This window comes from Phocoena sinus, chromosome 15, assembly GCF_008692025.1.
Source record: "Phocoena sinus isolate mPhoSin1 chromosome 15, mPhoSin1.pri, whole genome shotgun sequence".
Taxonomy (NCBI): domain Eukaryota; kingdom Metazoa; phylum Chordata; class Mammalia; order Artiodactyla; family Phocoenidae; genus Phocoena; species Phocoena sinus.
In genome coordinates this window covers 16,218,314-16,234,515 of record NC_045777.1, presented here as the reverse complement: position 1 = coordinate 16,234,515, position 16,202 = coordinate 16,218,314, and the positions used below count along the sequence as shown (strand labels likewise).

Below are 16,202 nucleotides of genomic sequence, written 5' to 3'. Positions count from 1 at the left end.
CTGGATCTGCCCCTAACCAAGAAGTCTTAAGAAAATTACCCACACCTTCTTTCTGCCTTAATGATACTAACTACGCATACGTTCATGACAATTTAAAGTTTACAAAGTTTAGAGTGGGAAAACGTGCTGGTTAAAGCTTTGGAATCAGAAAGCCAGGGGCTGAAGCCCTGGTTCTCTCACTCGCTTGTCAGGTGGGCTAAAACATATTGTCTTCCTTCTCTGAGCCTCAGTTTCCACATCTGTAGAATGAATTCATCGAAGGACAACAATGACTAGTAATATTGATGAAGTCCTTGCTAGGTGGCCAGCACTGTAGTAGACAATGTGATCTGCTACCCAGTCTCCCCTTCAGAACCAAGGATTTATTTCTCCCCTCCCCCTGCCCCCAACCCAGCTGCTCAGACTGCTGCCCGCTGTCAGTCCTGTCCAGGGATTGCCCTTGGCTGAGGAGAGCCATCCAGCCCCAGGTCACGCCCCTTTCTGGACGTTAGCCCGCATCCAGTGCAGAAGGTGTAAAGATCCGGCTCCCTCACTTCAACTTGGGATAACTTTGAAGGTCATCTGCACTGCAGGCTGCCCCTTGTGGTCGGCTGACGCATTGTGGAGACTGCACGGCAGCCCAGCATCTCCGTCCGCCCAGTCCTGCCGCCTTCCCTTCGCCACAGGTGCTGATCCTGAGAGGGCTCCTGTAAACTTCCCGCACACTAACCTCCATCTCCAAGTTGGCTTCCAGGGGAACTCACGCCATGACAGGGCTGTGAACCACTGGACCTGCACTATGTTTCTTAACTCTCAGACCAGCCCCATTTTTATAAATGAGACAACTGAGGTTGACTTAGCCAAGAACATACAACTAAGCAACGGTGGCACCACAGATGGGGAAACGGAAGTTCAGACGGGCCAACTGACTTGCCCAGGTCTGAGCTAAAAGATGGTAGGGCCAAGATTTGACCCTCGGTCTGCTTAATCCTGAAGACCGCAGTGCGAAAGCCTCCAGCCCAGTTCGTTCTGAGCCGCCAGCAGGATTGCTACAGGCACTGGGACAGGCTAGTACCTGTCACCACTGTCCTGCCACACGCTCTGCTGTCCCCGCAGCTCAGCCACATTTGCAAAATGGGAATAATAATAGTACCTACCCCCTCACGATCTTGTAAAGATTAAATGAGTTAATGGATGTAAAGACCTCAGAATGGTGACTGGCTCATAGGAAGCCCTTTATAAGTATTAGGTTAAAAGAAAATCACATAAGCAGCGTAAAGTTGCAACTGTGAGATGTTCTAAGAAGACATCCACGCAGCTGAGTGAGAGGTGGCCTGAGATGGGGGGTTGGGCCTCATTAGCTCTCTATGGGGGTCAGGCTTGACCTGAGCTCTGAAGGAGGAATAGACATTAAGTGGGCAGCAAGAGAAAGGAAGAGCAGTCCAGGCAAAGGAACCAGGAAGAACAAAAGCCTTCTGACAGGAAGAACCAGAGAAGGATAATAAAAGGCCAGTGCGACTGGTACAGAGAAAAAAATCCAGATCCAAGGAAAGGGTGGTAGAAAATGAGGCTGGATAGGAGGGGAGGAACCACCTACGACCTGGCCACTAGCTACCTGGGTGATTTGGGACAAGCCACCATATCTCTCAATGCCTCATTTAGCTCATCTGTAAAATGGAAATAAAAATAGTACCAATATTATAAAACTGTTAAGGAGACTGAATGAGTCAATACCTGTAACCACTTAAAATAGTGCCATGCACACAGTAGGTGTTATAAATCTTTGAAGGCAACATTGGAACTTTTTCTGAAGTACAATAAAAAGACATAGAGGGGCCTGAATATGGATGAAAGGGTAGGTACTGAATGGATGGAGGGTGGATGGATGCAGGGCTGGCGGATGGGTGGATGGAGGTGGTTTAGTGAATGGAAGGGTGGATGGATTGTTGGATCTAAGTATGGTTGGGTGATGAAGGCAGTTGGATGGATGCATAATGGATGGAGAGTTGGATGGCTGGGTAGGTGGGTGGGAGTGGATGTTGTTTCGGTGAATGGAAACATGACTGGGTAGTGGGGTGATTGGATAAATGGAGGTAGCTGGGTGAATGGATGCATGGTTGAATAGGATGGCTGGTGGTTCAGTGGATGGGAGAAGTTGAGTGAAAGTGGGTGCTGGGGATGAGGGGATGGATGGGTGGTTGAATGGGTGCCTGGGTGGTTGGATGAATGGCTGGTGGCTGGATGGGTGACTGGGTGGTTGAATGAGTAAGCAGGAAGTTAAGGGGCTGGGTGGATAGGTGGGTAGAGAGATGGTCGTTCACGTTGATATTATAACGGTTGGGTGAATGTAAGGTTTAAAAGTGAAGGTAGGGGTTGGGTGAATGGGTGGATGGGAGTCACTGAGTGTATGGATGGATGGATGAATGGATGATGGATGGATGTCTAGACAATAGATGAACAGGTGACATGAGATCCCGAAGCACCTCCAATGAACCCTCTATATAGAGTCCTCTATACAGAGTCATGGAGGAGCCCCTGATGGAGAAAGAACCCGAAACAGGGCCTCCTAGGTTGCCCTGGCTCAGGATTTCTTACCCAAGCGGGGCACAACTCATCTGCGCCCGCCCCCGGGGTCCTACCTGGAGGCGGCGATCTCGGCCTTCTGGCGTGCGATGGCAGCGGCGCGCTGGGCGCCCTCCACGCTGTGCTCCACCTTCTGGCGGACCTTGCTGCTCTTGAGCGGCAGCACGCGGCGCTTGGTGCCCTTGACCAGCACGTTGTGGCGGTACTTGCCCTCCTCGCGATGGCCGTCAGGCAGCGTGGTGCAGCCGTAGCCGTGGCGCAGGTTGTCCAGCCACTCGCCCTCGTAGCGGAGGCCGCTGGAGCGCTCGCTCACGCCGAAGCCCGAGCGCTTGTCGTTCTTCCACTCGCCCATGTAGGTCTCTGTGGTGGTGGCGTCGATGTCGGCCTCAAAGGGCGCGGCCTCGTCGGCGCCCTCGGCGCCCTCGCCCAGGCTGGCGGTGGACGCGGCGTCGCTGGCGCCCGAGCTGAGGTCGCTCTTGAGGAAACTGACGCGGCTGCGCTGGCTGCCCAGGGACGCGCGCGACTCGGCGCGGCGCATCTTCCCCAGCAGCGCGCCCCGCTGGAACAGGCCGCCGCCCTTGGCCGCCCGCGCCGCCGCCTCGGCGTTGGCCAGGAGGCTGAGCGCGAAGCCACCGCGCGGGATGGCGGGCGCGGGCAGCGTGGGGCCGTCGGTGGCCGGCGAGGCGGGCGAGTCCGGGGCCATCGTGCCGTTGCTGTGCTCGCTGCGCAGGGACGAGAGCGACGTGCGCAGCGGCGAGCGCACCACCACGGCCATCCCGTAGGGCACGCTCTGGCGCACGCCGTAGCCATGGCGCATGCCGTTGGTGAACTGGCCTTGGTACGTCCCTGCGGGCGAGGAGAGGGCGGTCAGTGGGGCGGCCGGACAGGGCCCCCGGGGGCGCCGGGGCGGGCCAGACCCTTGCGGGGCAGGGAGGGTGGAGTGACCAAAGCCTGTGAGGCTCCGAGTGTGTGAGGTTGCGTGAATGAGTGTGGGAGAACAAACGCGTGCAAGCCAGAAGTCTGCGTAGTGGTGTGAATATTTCCGTCGGTGGGAACGTGGCAGGGCCACGAGCGTGCAAGATGGAGTGAGGTGGTGTGATAACGAGTGTCGGTGTGTGAAGTTGTGCGGGAAGGCGGGGCCCCGGGAGTGCGTGCCAGGACACGAGCAGACAGGCCGGAAGGAGTTTGCATGACCGGTGTGAGTATTTCTGTTGGTGGGAATGCGCCAGGATCTTTTACTGTGCGAAATCGGGTGAGGTTGAGTGAGTCCGTCTTAAGTGTGAGGTTGTGTGAGCAGATGAGGCTCTGTGAGTGTGCACAGATTTGGAATCACACAGAGCAAATGAATGTGCCAGAGCACGAGTGGTACGACAGTGAGTTTGTGCGGTAGCGTGAATATTGCATTTGTGTGAGTGTGGAAGCTTGAGTGTGCAAGGCAGTGTGTGCACAGAGGGTGACCGAGATCACGTGAGCATGGGACGTATATAAGGTAATGAGAGCATTTGAGGTCTTAAGTATGCAGGAAAGGCAAAGTTGAGTGAGGATGCAAGACTACTAGAGGATCAAAGAGTGCAAACTTGTGAGCAGGCAAGGCTCTGTCGGTATGTGAGGCTGAATGCGTGTGCATGGTTATCCTAGTGTGCAAGGTGACGTGAAAGTCCAAGGTCATGAATGGATAAGATGGTGAGTTTGCATAGCGGTGTGAATGTTGCAGCGCACAGGCGAGTGTGTATTTGTGCAAGGCCATGGGTAGAGGAGACTGTTAGGAATGTGCCTATTGGTGTCCTTTGCCTCTGTGAGCCCATGAGTGTATGATGCGGTGTGTACACACTGGAGTGAGTGCCCAGTGGAGGTGACATTATGGGTATGTGTGAGGTCTGAGTACACAAGGCCATCTGAGTGTTAAAGCACAAAGTAATCTGAGACACTCGAGGCTGAGTGAGTGTGTGAAGTTGTACGCATTAATGAATCTGAGACCGTGTAAGACGACGGGTACGCAAGATGGCGTGTACAGGAAGCTGGTAACAAGAAGGCCTTGCATGTCCATGAGTGTGAATACCTGATCTCCTGGGAAATAGAATCTGTGCATGTGGCCACGACGTGAATAGAGAGGAAGCACAGAGTAATGGTTAGGAGCACAGACTGCGGAGCCAGGCTGCTGGGTCCGAACCCTACCTCTGCCCTTGCTAGCTGTGTAACCTTGGGCAAGTGATTTAACCTCTCTGAGGCTCAGCTTTCTCACCCGTCAAACAGGTAACAATTGACTCTTACATCATAGGGTTGTTGGAGGTTTAAATGAGCTAATATTGCTGAAGAACTAAGAAAGAGAAGATATGTGTGGTGTGATTTTACAAAGTTATGCTAGCGTGTGAGGTCACCTGAGTTGTGTGAACAAGCTGATACAAAGGTGACAAAATGTCCTCGTATTCCACCCCCATCCTAACAGGCTGTGCTCCCCGGGGCTCCGTCCAAAACCTCCTCCCCGTCCTCCCTGGGTGACTGCATCATCTGGTGTTTTTATAACTGCCATCTGTGTCCTGCAGATTCTCCTGAATATATCCCCAACTTCTTCCCCTCTGCAGCTCCACATGTTGCCTTGGAGATGGATGCCCCCAGATGTTACACAGCATCTCCAACTCAACACCTCCCTCACCCCCACACACAGCTGTTCTACCTTCTTGGTCTCTCCGCAGCAGCACCACTGAAAGCCATCTCTCTGCCTTCGTCTTTGTGCCTTTTGTATGTAGAACAGTGCCTGACACATCATGTTCACTGAAGGGAGGGGGGAAATTCAGAGCCGTTGTTTTAAACACAAGCTGATGTGCTGCCCTAGTTAACCAAAAGAACCAAATGGCTTAACAACAAAGACCCAGGATGGCTGGTAAGGGACTCTTAAGGTCAACCTGACAGGCATGTTCCCATTCGGACCTTTGCACTGGCTGTTCCCTCTGCCAGGAACTCTTTTCCTACCTATATCCTTCAAGTGTTTGCTCACTGAGGACTACCCGACCACCCTATTTAAAACTACAGTCTGCCTGTGTCCCCACAAGCACCAAGATATCCGTGATCTACTTTTTCTTTTTTTTCTATAGCATTTGTCACCTTCTGACATACCATATGACTTATTTATTTATATTTATTGCTTTTCCTCCCCTGCTAGAATGGAAGCCTTGTGGGTGCAGGGATCTTTCCTGTTTTCTGTTCTGATGTATCCCCAGCATCTGGGACAGTGCCTGGCACATAGAGGTGCTCCAGAAATATTTGCTGATTGATTGGCTTGAACCTGTCCAGAGACGCCATCTCACTGTGTGACCTTGGGTGACTCTCTTCCTTTCTTACAGGCTCAACTGCCCCATCAGTCAATGACATGTTGGTGATGAGGCTCTAAGGTTTGGCCTCACTTTGAGATGCTGGGCTTCTAGGAATCGGGGCACTGTGACTCTGGAGGCAAAGGACAGTGAGTCCCCATGACTCCACGCGGCCCGGCCCCTCCCAGCACAGACTGCTCCAGCTCAGGGTCCCACGCCTACCCAGCCCCAGCCCTTTGTGTGTGAAGAGACCCCGTCAAGGATCACGTACAGTGCGGGGGGTTCACTTACACCTCCCAGCAATCCTGTGAGGTGGGTCTCATGCAGATGCTTATTTACAGGAGAGGAAGTTGGTGATCTGAGAAGTTACTAGACTTGACCAAGGAAGCAGGACCAAAACCCAAGTCTATCTCATGCTCTGAGCCCACAGTTCTCAATCCTGGATGCATGTGAGAAGCTAAAGATAAAATACAGATCCACGGGCCTTGCCACCTGAAATTCTGCTTTAATTTGTTGGGGAGGGTGTCTGGTGCTTCTGGCCCCTCAGTACGGCAGGCAGGAACAGCCAGGGGTGAGGGGACAGCAGGGCTCACCTCCCTCCAATGACCAGCCATGGAAAACCAACGATCAGAGAATATCAACTGTAACAGGGCCAAAGAGAAATGGAGAGAGACAGAGAGAGATGAGAGCGTTGGGCATGACCTCGCAAAGGAAGATGCAAATATGCTCTCCATTTCTTAGGTGGATTGATGTTCAGAGAGGTTATGTGACTTGCCCAAAGTCACACAGTGAGGAAGAAGCAGAACTGGGATTTGAACTGAGGTCTGACTCAAGGGGGGAAGTGGGATTATGTGGCAAGTGTAGGGAATAAAGAAATGAGAGTGTGCTACAAAGGATGAAAATGTGAGGAGACAGATAGAAAACTATTATGCTCCATTTTCCAAGTTCATCCACATGGGGCCACATTGTGTGGGAAGCAGGGGGACAGAAAGAAACACAGAGAGAGACAAACTGGTTTCAAACACCATCTAAGCTGGGGAACCTTGACCAAGCTACTTCTTCTGATTCTCAATTTCCTTACCTGGAAAGTAGAAAAATAATACCTGTTTTCCGGCTTCTTTGGGAGACAACAAAAGATGGAAACAACCCAAATGTCCATTAACTGGAAAATGGATAAACAAACTGCGCTCAACCACACAATGGAATACTAGTCTGCGATAAAAAGTAGCATGTTACTGAAACACACACCAACATGGGTGGATCTCAAAAACGTGCCAAGGGAATGAAGCCGGAGACAAATCATATGATTCCAATGACATGAAAGCCTGGAAAAAACTAAACTATGGTGATAGAAAGCAGATCCGTGATTACCAGAGGGGTAAGGGGGATCCACTGTGCAGGGGCACAAGGGAACTTTCTGAGTTGATGTAAATGTTCTGTATCTTGACTATGCTGGTGGTTACACAGGTGTAGACGTTTGTCAAGACTGTACACCTCGGGGGGGTGGGGTGGGGGGGTGTGATGAATTGGGCAATTGGGATTGACATGTATATACTGATGTGTATAAAATGGATGACTAATAAGAACCTGCTGTATAAAAAAATAAATAAAATAAAATTCCAAAAAAAAAAAAAGACTGTGCCCTTAAAATGTGTTTTATTGCATGGAAATTATCCCTCAATAAAGTTGATTTGATAAATGAATAATTTGTAAATAAATTTTTAAGGAAAAAAAAAAACCCTACCCAGTACAGCGTCCTGCAAATATCCATCAGGAAATCCTGTCCACTCTACTTTCCAAGTGAATCTAGAATCTCGCCACGTCTCACCACCCCCATTGCTGCTAGATGGTAGTCTGAGCCACCATTATCTCCCTAACACACCTATCAGGGGGGATTCTGTTCAAATATAATAAGCCAGATCACGACACTGCTCTGCTCCTTTTACTCAGAAAAAAAGCTGAAGTCCTTAGTGACCCACAAGGCCCTACCTGATCTCATCCCCATCACTCCTCCATCCTTACCGCCTCCCATTCTCCCCTTTCCCTCACTTCACTCTAGCCACAGAGGCCTCCTTGCTATTCTTCTCGCACACTAGCCATGGTCCTGCCTCAGGGCCTTTGCATTTGCTGTTTGCTCTGCCTAGAATGTTCTTCCTCCAGATATCTGCATGGCTCACTCCCTCACCATCTTCAAGCCTTTACTCAAATGTCATCTCCCTGAAGACTCCCTCACCACCCTATTTAAAATTATAACCCCCACCCAAGGTTTTTTCTTTTTATCTCCCTTCTTTGCTTTCTTTTTTCCTTCATAGCATATCTAATATTACATATATTTTGCTTTTTCTTTTGTTTATTAACCATCTCTCCTACTGGAATGTAAGTTCCACAAAGGCAGGGATTCCATTCTTTTTGCTCACTGTTGTATCCTTAGTACCTAGAACAGTATCAAATAGGTACTCAATAAATATTTGCTGAATGAGTGAGTGAGTGAGTGAATAGCAAGCACTTTCCAACTATTTTCTTTTCTTTCTGCTCTATCCATCTGAAAACAGGTCTGCGAAATGACCAGAGAGATATTTAATAGTTCCTATAAGGCTCACCGAAAATGACACAGCTAATAAATGCACAGAGTCAAAACTCACACCCATGTCTGGCTGTGCTCCTTCCAGAAGTCTCAGAAGAAAGAAGAAAAAATATATATAAATCAAAGGGGGAAGTGAGTGAGAAAAGAGCAGAGAAGATGGTAAGCCAGAGGAAGGAAAGAAGACATCTAATCTCGAGAATGGACAAGTTTGTGAAATTAAATCAACCAGTCTACCTTTGGCTTAAATTTGGCAGGAGATGGGCTGACGTGGCCACTTTAAGCCCAGGAAAAACTGAGATTGCAACAGGAGAAGAGCTCTTGGCCTCCAGTTGGGGAGGAAATGGCCAGGCTATATTAGGAAACTTACGAGCAAGTGGTAAGAGGCACAAACACCCAGGGGAGGCTGGGAGTGATGGGGCCCTGGGAAGGGGGAAGAGCCAAGTGCTGGAGCCATCCCCTGCCTGACTCTCTAAGGCAGGACAGTTCTCTCTGGGGACAGGAAGAATGCATCCAAAGAGGGAGAGGAGGACCCACCCACAGCCATCTGGCTGAGAGGAGCCTCTATGTAAGGAAGCGCTTCCTAATACCCTTGGGGATGATCCCCTCACTGGGACTTGTAGACATTACAGGGCTTCCCACTGCCCGCAGGGTAAGGACCAAGATTCTCAGCAGCCTACAAAGCCCGGAGTGGGCTGCCCCTGCCCACCTTTCCTGACTCTTTTTGAACAGCTCTCCAGTCACACTCGCCTTCCTACCTCAGGGCCTTTGCACATGCTTCCCTTCTTTTTCTTGGTGTGCTCTTCTCTCTCCTCCCCTGGTCAGCTTCTAGTGATATTTCAAGATTCAGCTTAAACCTGACTACATCCAGGATGATTTCCTGAGCCCTTCCCCCTGAGTACCACCACATGATATCAGTACTTCTGGGCATTGTGTGTAGTAGCAGCTAACTGATTACTATGATCATTTATTCACCTTAAGCCTTCCCTACCAAACTGTGGCTTCCAAGAGGGAAGGCATCATATCTAGCTTACTTGCTGTGATCTCAGCAACTAGCACAGTTCCCAGGCCTGAGGAAGCCGTGAGTTAACATCTGATGAATCTGGGAGGATTTTCTCCTGAATGACACCCTGCTGTTCTTTCAAGGGCAGGAACTGCATTTTTCTTTCCCCTCATGACTCAGCGCATGGTAAGTGCTCAGTAGGGACTGGCAGTGGCTACCGAGAATACTCACATCTAACTCTGGGAGTTATTGGGCTATTTGTAAAAGGCTGGTGAAGTCTGTAACCATGGTAAATGTAGTCCTAATATACAGACCAGGCTCCTAAGTTTAATAAAACCTGAATATCGCCTTCTCCCTGCAATTCCCCTTCAGGCTTAGTATAGAATAACCTGGGTTTTAACCTTAACTCTGACACTGGATAGTTCTAAAACATGCATAAGTTATTGAAACCCGGTAAGCCTCAGCTGTCCTATAACATGGAGGTAATGATACCTACTTTATATGGTTTTTCATTCATTCCTTTGAATCAGCAAGTATTTGCAGTGCACCCTGCATTCACTGGGCTGGGTGCTGGGGATGCAGTGTGAATAAATAGACGTGGTCCCTGCCTTCAAGGGGCTTGGAGTCTAGTGCCAGCAATAGACTGGATTTAATCAATCATCAGAAATAAACGTTAAGCAGCCCCAGCAGTGTGGTCCAGAGAGATGACGATCCAGATCTTGGTTGGCAGTGGAGTGGAGAGGGTTGGTTGACCAAAGATTAAGTGAACTCTATGTGAGGCAGCTAGCACACAGCAAGTGCTCAATAAAGGCTAGCTTTTTGGCAGGTCAGAGTCTTTGCTCAGAAAAGCTGGCAAAGGATTAACTGGGATTAACTGGGAAGATGAAGAGGAGCCAGGGAGGACAGAGAGAACTCAGAGGGAGAGAATGAGACCAGCTCTGGTTTTCTGCCTAGGTGTGTGTGCTGGTAAGAGACCGGGCTGGTGGCCTGGAATGCCCGGCTTTCGCTGGTTTGGGAATACCCCTGAGTCGGGCCTCAGAACTTCTGTCCTTGAGAAGAACATTTGGGGGTCCGCTCATCAGTGAGACCTGCCTCCACACCCTCTAAACACACAGGATGGAGGAGTTTCTGGAAGCCACATCTATAGTTTAAGATCCACTCCCCAGGGCCAGAGATTATGACTTAGTTGATGTGGATACTGGAAAGCATCTCAGATGATTCTAATATGAATTCTGTAAAAGTTTTCCACTGACCTACAGTTAGCCACCATGCTCTGTTCTTCTGTTGTAAAACCTGCTAACTGATGCCCTTAGCACCCTGATGTGCCTGGCCAGCAGCCTATGCCCTAGCAAATCCACGCCTCTGTTCCCACATGTGGAACTGTGTGTTTATTTAAGACTGTTCCTAAACCTGTTTACCTCCATTGTACTCATTATTGAAATTTTGTAATTTATTAATATTTGTTCTCTAAACCAATGGACTATGAGTGTACAGAAGAAGAGTCTTCTCCAAACACAAGCTGAATGTTTTTGGATGTTCACAGGGAGACAGTTCCTTAAAAATCGCTCCCAAATTTGGCATGAATGGGATAACTATAAAAGGTTGGAACAAAATTATAGAAATCTAGACGTTTTCTACACTCGGACTACGTTGCAGTGTCTTTAATTTCTTGCTCCATTTTAAAGAAACCAACAGAAACTGGAAATTATAGATGATACGTTACAGGAATGGAAGACAGTGGGAAACTCCACTGCCATCATAAAAAAGGCTTTGCCGGGAATTCCCTGGCGGTCCAGTGGTCAGGAGTCTGTGCTTTCACTGCCTAGGGCCCGGGTTCGATCCCTGGTCAGGGAACTAAGATCCCGCAAGCCACGAAGCACATTCTCTCTCTCCCCCCGCAAAAAAGCTTTGCCATCAAAAGATTAGTGAATGAAAAAGACTGAATATCTATACACTATACGTAAATGTGATATAAATGAAAATAAATGTCATAAGATATATAAATCATTTTAAAAATCTTTCTAACATTCAGTTAACCAGCTTGCATTTGGTATTGATGACATCAGGTAAGAGGGCTTCTGTGGTTTTAAACGTCAGTGTGAATACATTTGCTTTGACAAAGAGAAAGCAAGGGAAGGAAGACACCGAAAGGGTAATCAAAACTAAGTCTAGGAAAATAAGCAAGTAACCACACGCCAGCACCCTGACGTGCGACTTTCCCATAGGGTCTGAATCCAAGTTTTGGATGAGTTTAGTTAGGGCAAAACTGCACTTTTCATTCCTTCTCAGGAAAAGGATGCCTGTGGCCTGAGTCACTGGGGCCTCTATCCACTACCTGGTCTGCAGGAATCTTCCCAACGTGGTAGGTACGGCTCATCCAGTTCTGACCATAAGAGGCCAAACTGGAGGTGTATGGCCTGTGGAAAATTTTCCTGGCTGTATAACTTAATAATCCATTAAGGCAGGATCTCCAAAAACTGTGTTTCGCAAAACTGGTGTTAATGTATTTTATCAAGGAAAAAAAGAAAAACAATTCTGAAGTCAAGACAGTTTGAGGAGGTTAAATGAAATGAGAGTTTTCCTGCCTGTGGGAGTTTGTCAGAACTCCTAAAGTGCTCCTGGGGACCATGAGTCTCCGTGAGGAGATGCTAGTTAATCAGAGGACCCTTCTTGCAGAACACCTGTCAGGATTAGTATTCCATGGAACCCACTTTGGGAAATGACCATAAGGCGCACATCAGTTTAACCTGGTGGGGTCAGGGGAGCAGGTATTATTGTACAGCTATTGTTGGTTGTTGCTTACCCAACAACAATTGTCCTCTTTGCTAATACAGCCTTAATTTTTGTCCCAGGGTCCAGTATTCCTCCCATGTGACTCAGAGTAAGGTCTACAATCCAGGGGTAAATCTTGATTGCTCTAAGCCAGGCATTCGGGAATTCCCTGGTGGTCCAGTGGTTAGGACTCGGTGCTTTCACTGCCAGGGCCCAGGTTCAGTCCCTGGTAGGGGAACTAAGATCCTGCAAGCTGCAAGGCACAGCCAAAAAAAAAAAAAGGCCAGGCATTCAAGTCTATCCACCTTGCCAGTGATTGGATTAGACATGAGCATATGAACATGTGATGAACTCTGGCATTGAGACCTGAGGTAAGTCAGCAAAAGGTGTGGGGCAAGGGAGACAAGAAAGAGTTCTTAGTTCTTCTGAAGAGGTACTTGTGGAGAAACATACCCTCTTTTTCTGCTGGATGTTGTCGCATGTGGACATGACTCCTGGAGCTGTGGCAGCCATATTGGGACCATGAGGGGAACTAGCTGAGAACAAAACTGACACTCTGTGGATGGCAGAGCAAAAAGGTAGCAGGAACCTGGGTCTTGCTGATGCTGTTGTGCCTCCAAATTAACCAGTCCTGAAACTTGCCTACCTCTGGATTCTTGTTTATGTGTGATTAGAAATATCCTTATTAAACAAGGTCTGTGCTCTCTAATACGGTAGCCATTAGATGCGTGTGGTTATTGAGCACTGAATTTAAAAGTTTTAGTACAGGGACTTCCCTGGTAGCGCAGTGGTTAAGAATCCGCCTCCCAATGCAGGCAACACAGGTTTGAGCCCTAGTCTGGGAAGATCCCACAAGCCTCAGAGCAACTAAGCCCACGTGCCACAACTACTGAGCCTGCGCTCTAGAGCCCGCGCACCTCAACAAAGAGTAGCCCCTGCTCGCCGCAACTAGGAAAGCCAGTGCACAGCAACGAAGACCCAGTGCAGCCAATGAATAAATAAATAAATGAATAAAAATAAAAAGATTTAGTACAACAAAGAATGTAAAATATCTCACTAATAATTACATATTGATTACATGTGGAGATTATAATATTTGGGGTAATGGGTTAAATAAAAGATGTGATTAAAATTCATTTCACCTTTTTAAATGTGGCTACTGGAAAATTTTAAATTATGTTTGGAGCCCATGTCATATTTTTGTTGGAAAGGGCTAGTTTAGGTCATCTGGAGTTAGGGTTTTCTGTTACTTGCAGACAGAAAAAAATATCCAAACAGATACAAGTATTAGCATTCTGATTTGACAGTGGGAAAAACTGACACTAAAAATGTAAATAGGGCTTCCCTGGTGGCGCAGTGGTTGAGAGTCTGCCCGCCGATGCAGGGGACGCGGGTTCGTGCCCCGGTCCAGGAAGACCCACATGCCACGAAGCGGCTGGGCCCGTGAGCCATGGCCGCTGGGCCTGAACGTCCGGAGCCTGTGCTCCGCAGCAGGAGAGGCCACAGCAGTGAGAAGCCCGCATACCGCAAAAAAAAAAAAAAAAAAAAAAAAATGTAAATAACTTGCTTATGATCACACCAGTGTAGCAGTTGTTGGTGATCACAGCCAAGCATCCTGGCCAGTGCTTTCTCCTCTGTACCTCTAAGAACCTCAGAATACCCCTTACAAGTGAAAGATTCAGAAACCCTCACCCAAACTTCAGCTCGGAAGAAAGCATGACCGTTTTAGAAACCCAAGGGGAGACAGAGAAGAGACTTGTGGGTCAGACCATGGATTCTGCCTCCAAATACAGAATGACTACTGAGAACACCATCCCCTCTGGCCGGTGACACCTGCCTATTTCTAGGAAACTGAGGTCCAACTGTCAGTGTCCCTAGGGGACTGAACAGAGATGGAGAGAAAGGAATCAGGAGTAGCTCCTCTCCAGGGGTCCCCACTGCCCATGGAAGTCCTTACCTGACAGTTCAGTGTCTTCATGACCTGGTCCCAGCTCACCTTCTCAGTTTTCCTCCCCAAATCCCCCAAAGCCTACTTTCAAAGCCACCACCTTCAGAAACCTACCCAGGCCACCTTCCTTCCTCCAAACTCTCATCACTTCTTCCCACCTATGGCCGCTATCTTGTCTATATATTGTCTATTTTGTCCAACAGCCATCTCTGATCCTTCTCCAAGTCCTCTCACGTAGTCTTAGAAGTTAGTTCAAGATCTTTGGGCAGGACCACGGAAGCATCAACAATAGATTTCAGACAGGGTTTAAGATAGAGCATGGCAGGTAGGGGAGTGAGTGCCAGAAGAGTCCAAGGGTCACGGCTCTTGTCCAGGCACCCTAAATCAGATGAGGTAAACCAGGAATGCACATTGTGGTGAACACACATGCCCATGCCATGGACAGCCACATAGATGCTCTTGACTATAGGGGACCCATACCACCTTGATGAAGACCATGGATCCTGTGTCCCAGAGAGAGCAAGTCAAACCTGAGACATCTTTGGGAGCAGCAAAGAATAATGGAAATTGCTTGGGTTTTGGAAACAGACCTGACTCTGAATATCTCTTTAATCTCTCCCCACTTCCCTTTATCTCCACTCCGTCCATCTAGTGCAGGGCTGTGCCAATATTCCCTGGTTAACTACAGTAGCGTCTGCCCTGGTCTTTGCCTCCCCAGATACCCACTTCAATCCAGCTTCGCTGGCACCAGAGTCATCTCCTTTGTAAGATGCAGATGTGATCAGGTTATCCCCACGTAAAACTTTGTGACGGCTTCCCAGTACCTTGAGGGAGGATTGTCCCCTAGGAAACATATTCTGAGACTGAGATTGCATGTGGGTGATTTTGGGGGGAGGGCTCTCAGGGCAAACAGCCGTAAGGAAGGAAGCAGGCTTCAATAAGTGGAAGAAGTTGAACAGTTGCAGCTAAAGCCTCACTGGATCGCATGGGGATCTCTGGAGCTGGTATGGCCCTTCAGAGTTGTCCAAAATCAAAGCAAGGAGGCTGGGTCTTTGTACTCCTGTATCAACTAGTCCTTAACTGTGGGTTACCCCCAGAGGGGGGCACCTCCTTTTGACAGAGGGCAATGGCCAGCTATGAGCCATCAGCAGCCCAAACTTCCGGCAGCTGGGGAAAAGAGGACCCTGCTCCTGCGGCATGTCTGAGGGTGTCCCACAGCATCTGCTGTAAGGATGAAATTCAAACTCTTCGTTGTGACCCACGAAGCCCTCTTGGCTTGGGCCCTGCCAACCCTCCAGCCTCATGTATCCCACTCTCTCTCCCAGTCTCTGTGCTCCCACCTTTTCTTTTTTATTTATTTGTTTATTTTTTCAGTATGCGGGCCTCTCACTGTTGTGGCCTCTCCCGTTGCGGAGCACAGGCTCCGGACGTGCAGGCTCAGTGGCCACGGTTCACGGGCCCAGCCGCTCCGCGGCATGTGAGATCTTCCCGGACCGGGGCACGAACCCGCGTCCCCTGCATCGGCAGGCGGGCTCTCAACCACTGCGCCACCAGGGAAGCCCCCACCTTTTCTTGAACACAGCATGCTCCGTTCCCACCTCCAAGCCTTTGCACTCAGTATTCCTTTTGTCTGGCACCATGTGGTCCTCCCATCACCCATCCTTAAGATCTCAGCCTCAAGGCTAAGATCACTTCCTCAAGGAAGCCTTCTCTGATTACCCGGCCAGACTAGGCTCACCCATTATCAGCTCATAAACCCTCTACTTGCCCTTCAAATTATTTATCCCATGTTGTAATTAAATAACTGTCCAATGCTGGTCTCTGCTGTTAGAATGCACACTCTTGAGGGCAGGGACCCAATGCCTTGCTCACCACAGCATCTCCAGCCCTCAATGTGATGCCCAGAGAAGGCATCCAGCAGCTACTGTCAAATGAGTACATGAGTACCTGGCCCTGGACAAGTTCTTTTTGAGTCTATCTCTGCTCAGCAAAGGAAGCAAAGCAATTTTCCTTGCAGGGTTGCTGTGA

General features: G+C 49.0%; 1 protein-coding gene across 2 annotated transcripts in view; it reads right to left on the bottom strand.

The window, feature by feature from the left end:
- The window catches only part of JPH2 (junctophilin 2), a 65,477-nt gene that overhangs the window by 36,627 nt on the left and 12,648 nt on the right, over positions 1-16,202 (bottom strand). For both annotated transcript variants that reach the window (XM_032606874.1, XM_032606875.1), the window contains exon 2: positions 2,619-3,408. In XM_032606874.1, the coding sequence (XP_032462765.1) occupies positions 2,619-3,408 (790 nt within the window). The remainder of the gene's footprint in view (positions 1-2,618; positions 3,409-16,202) is intronic.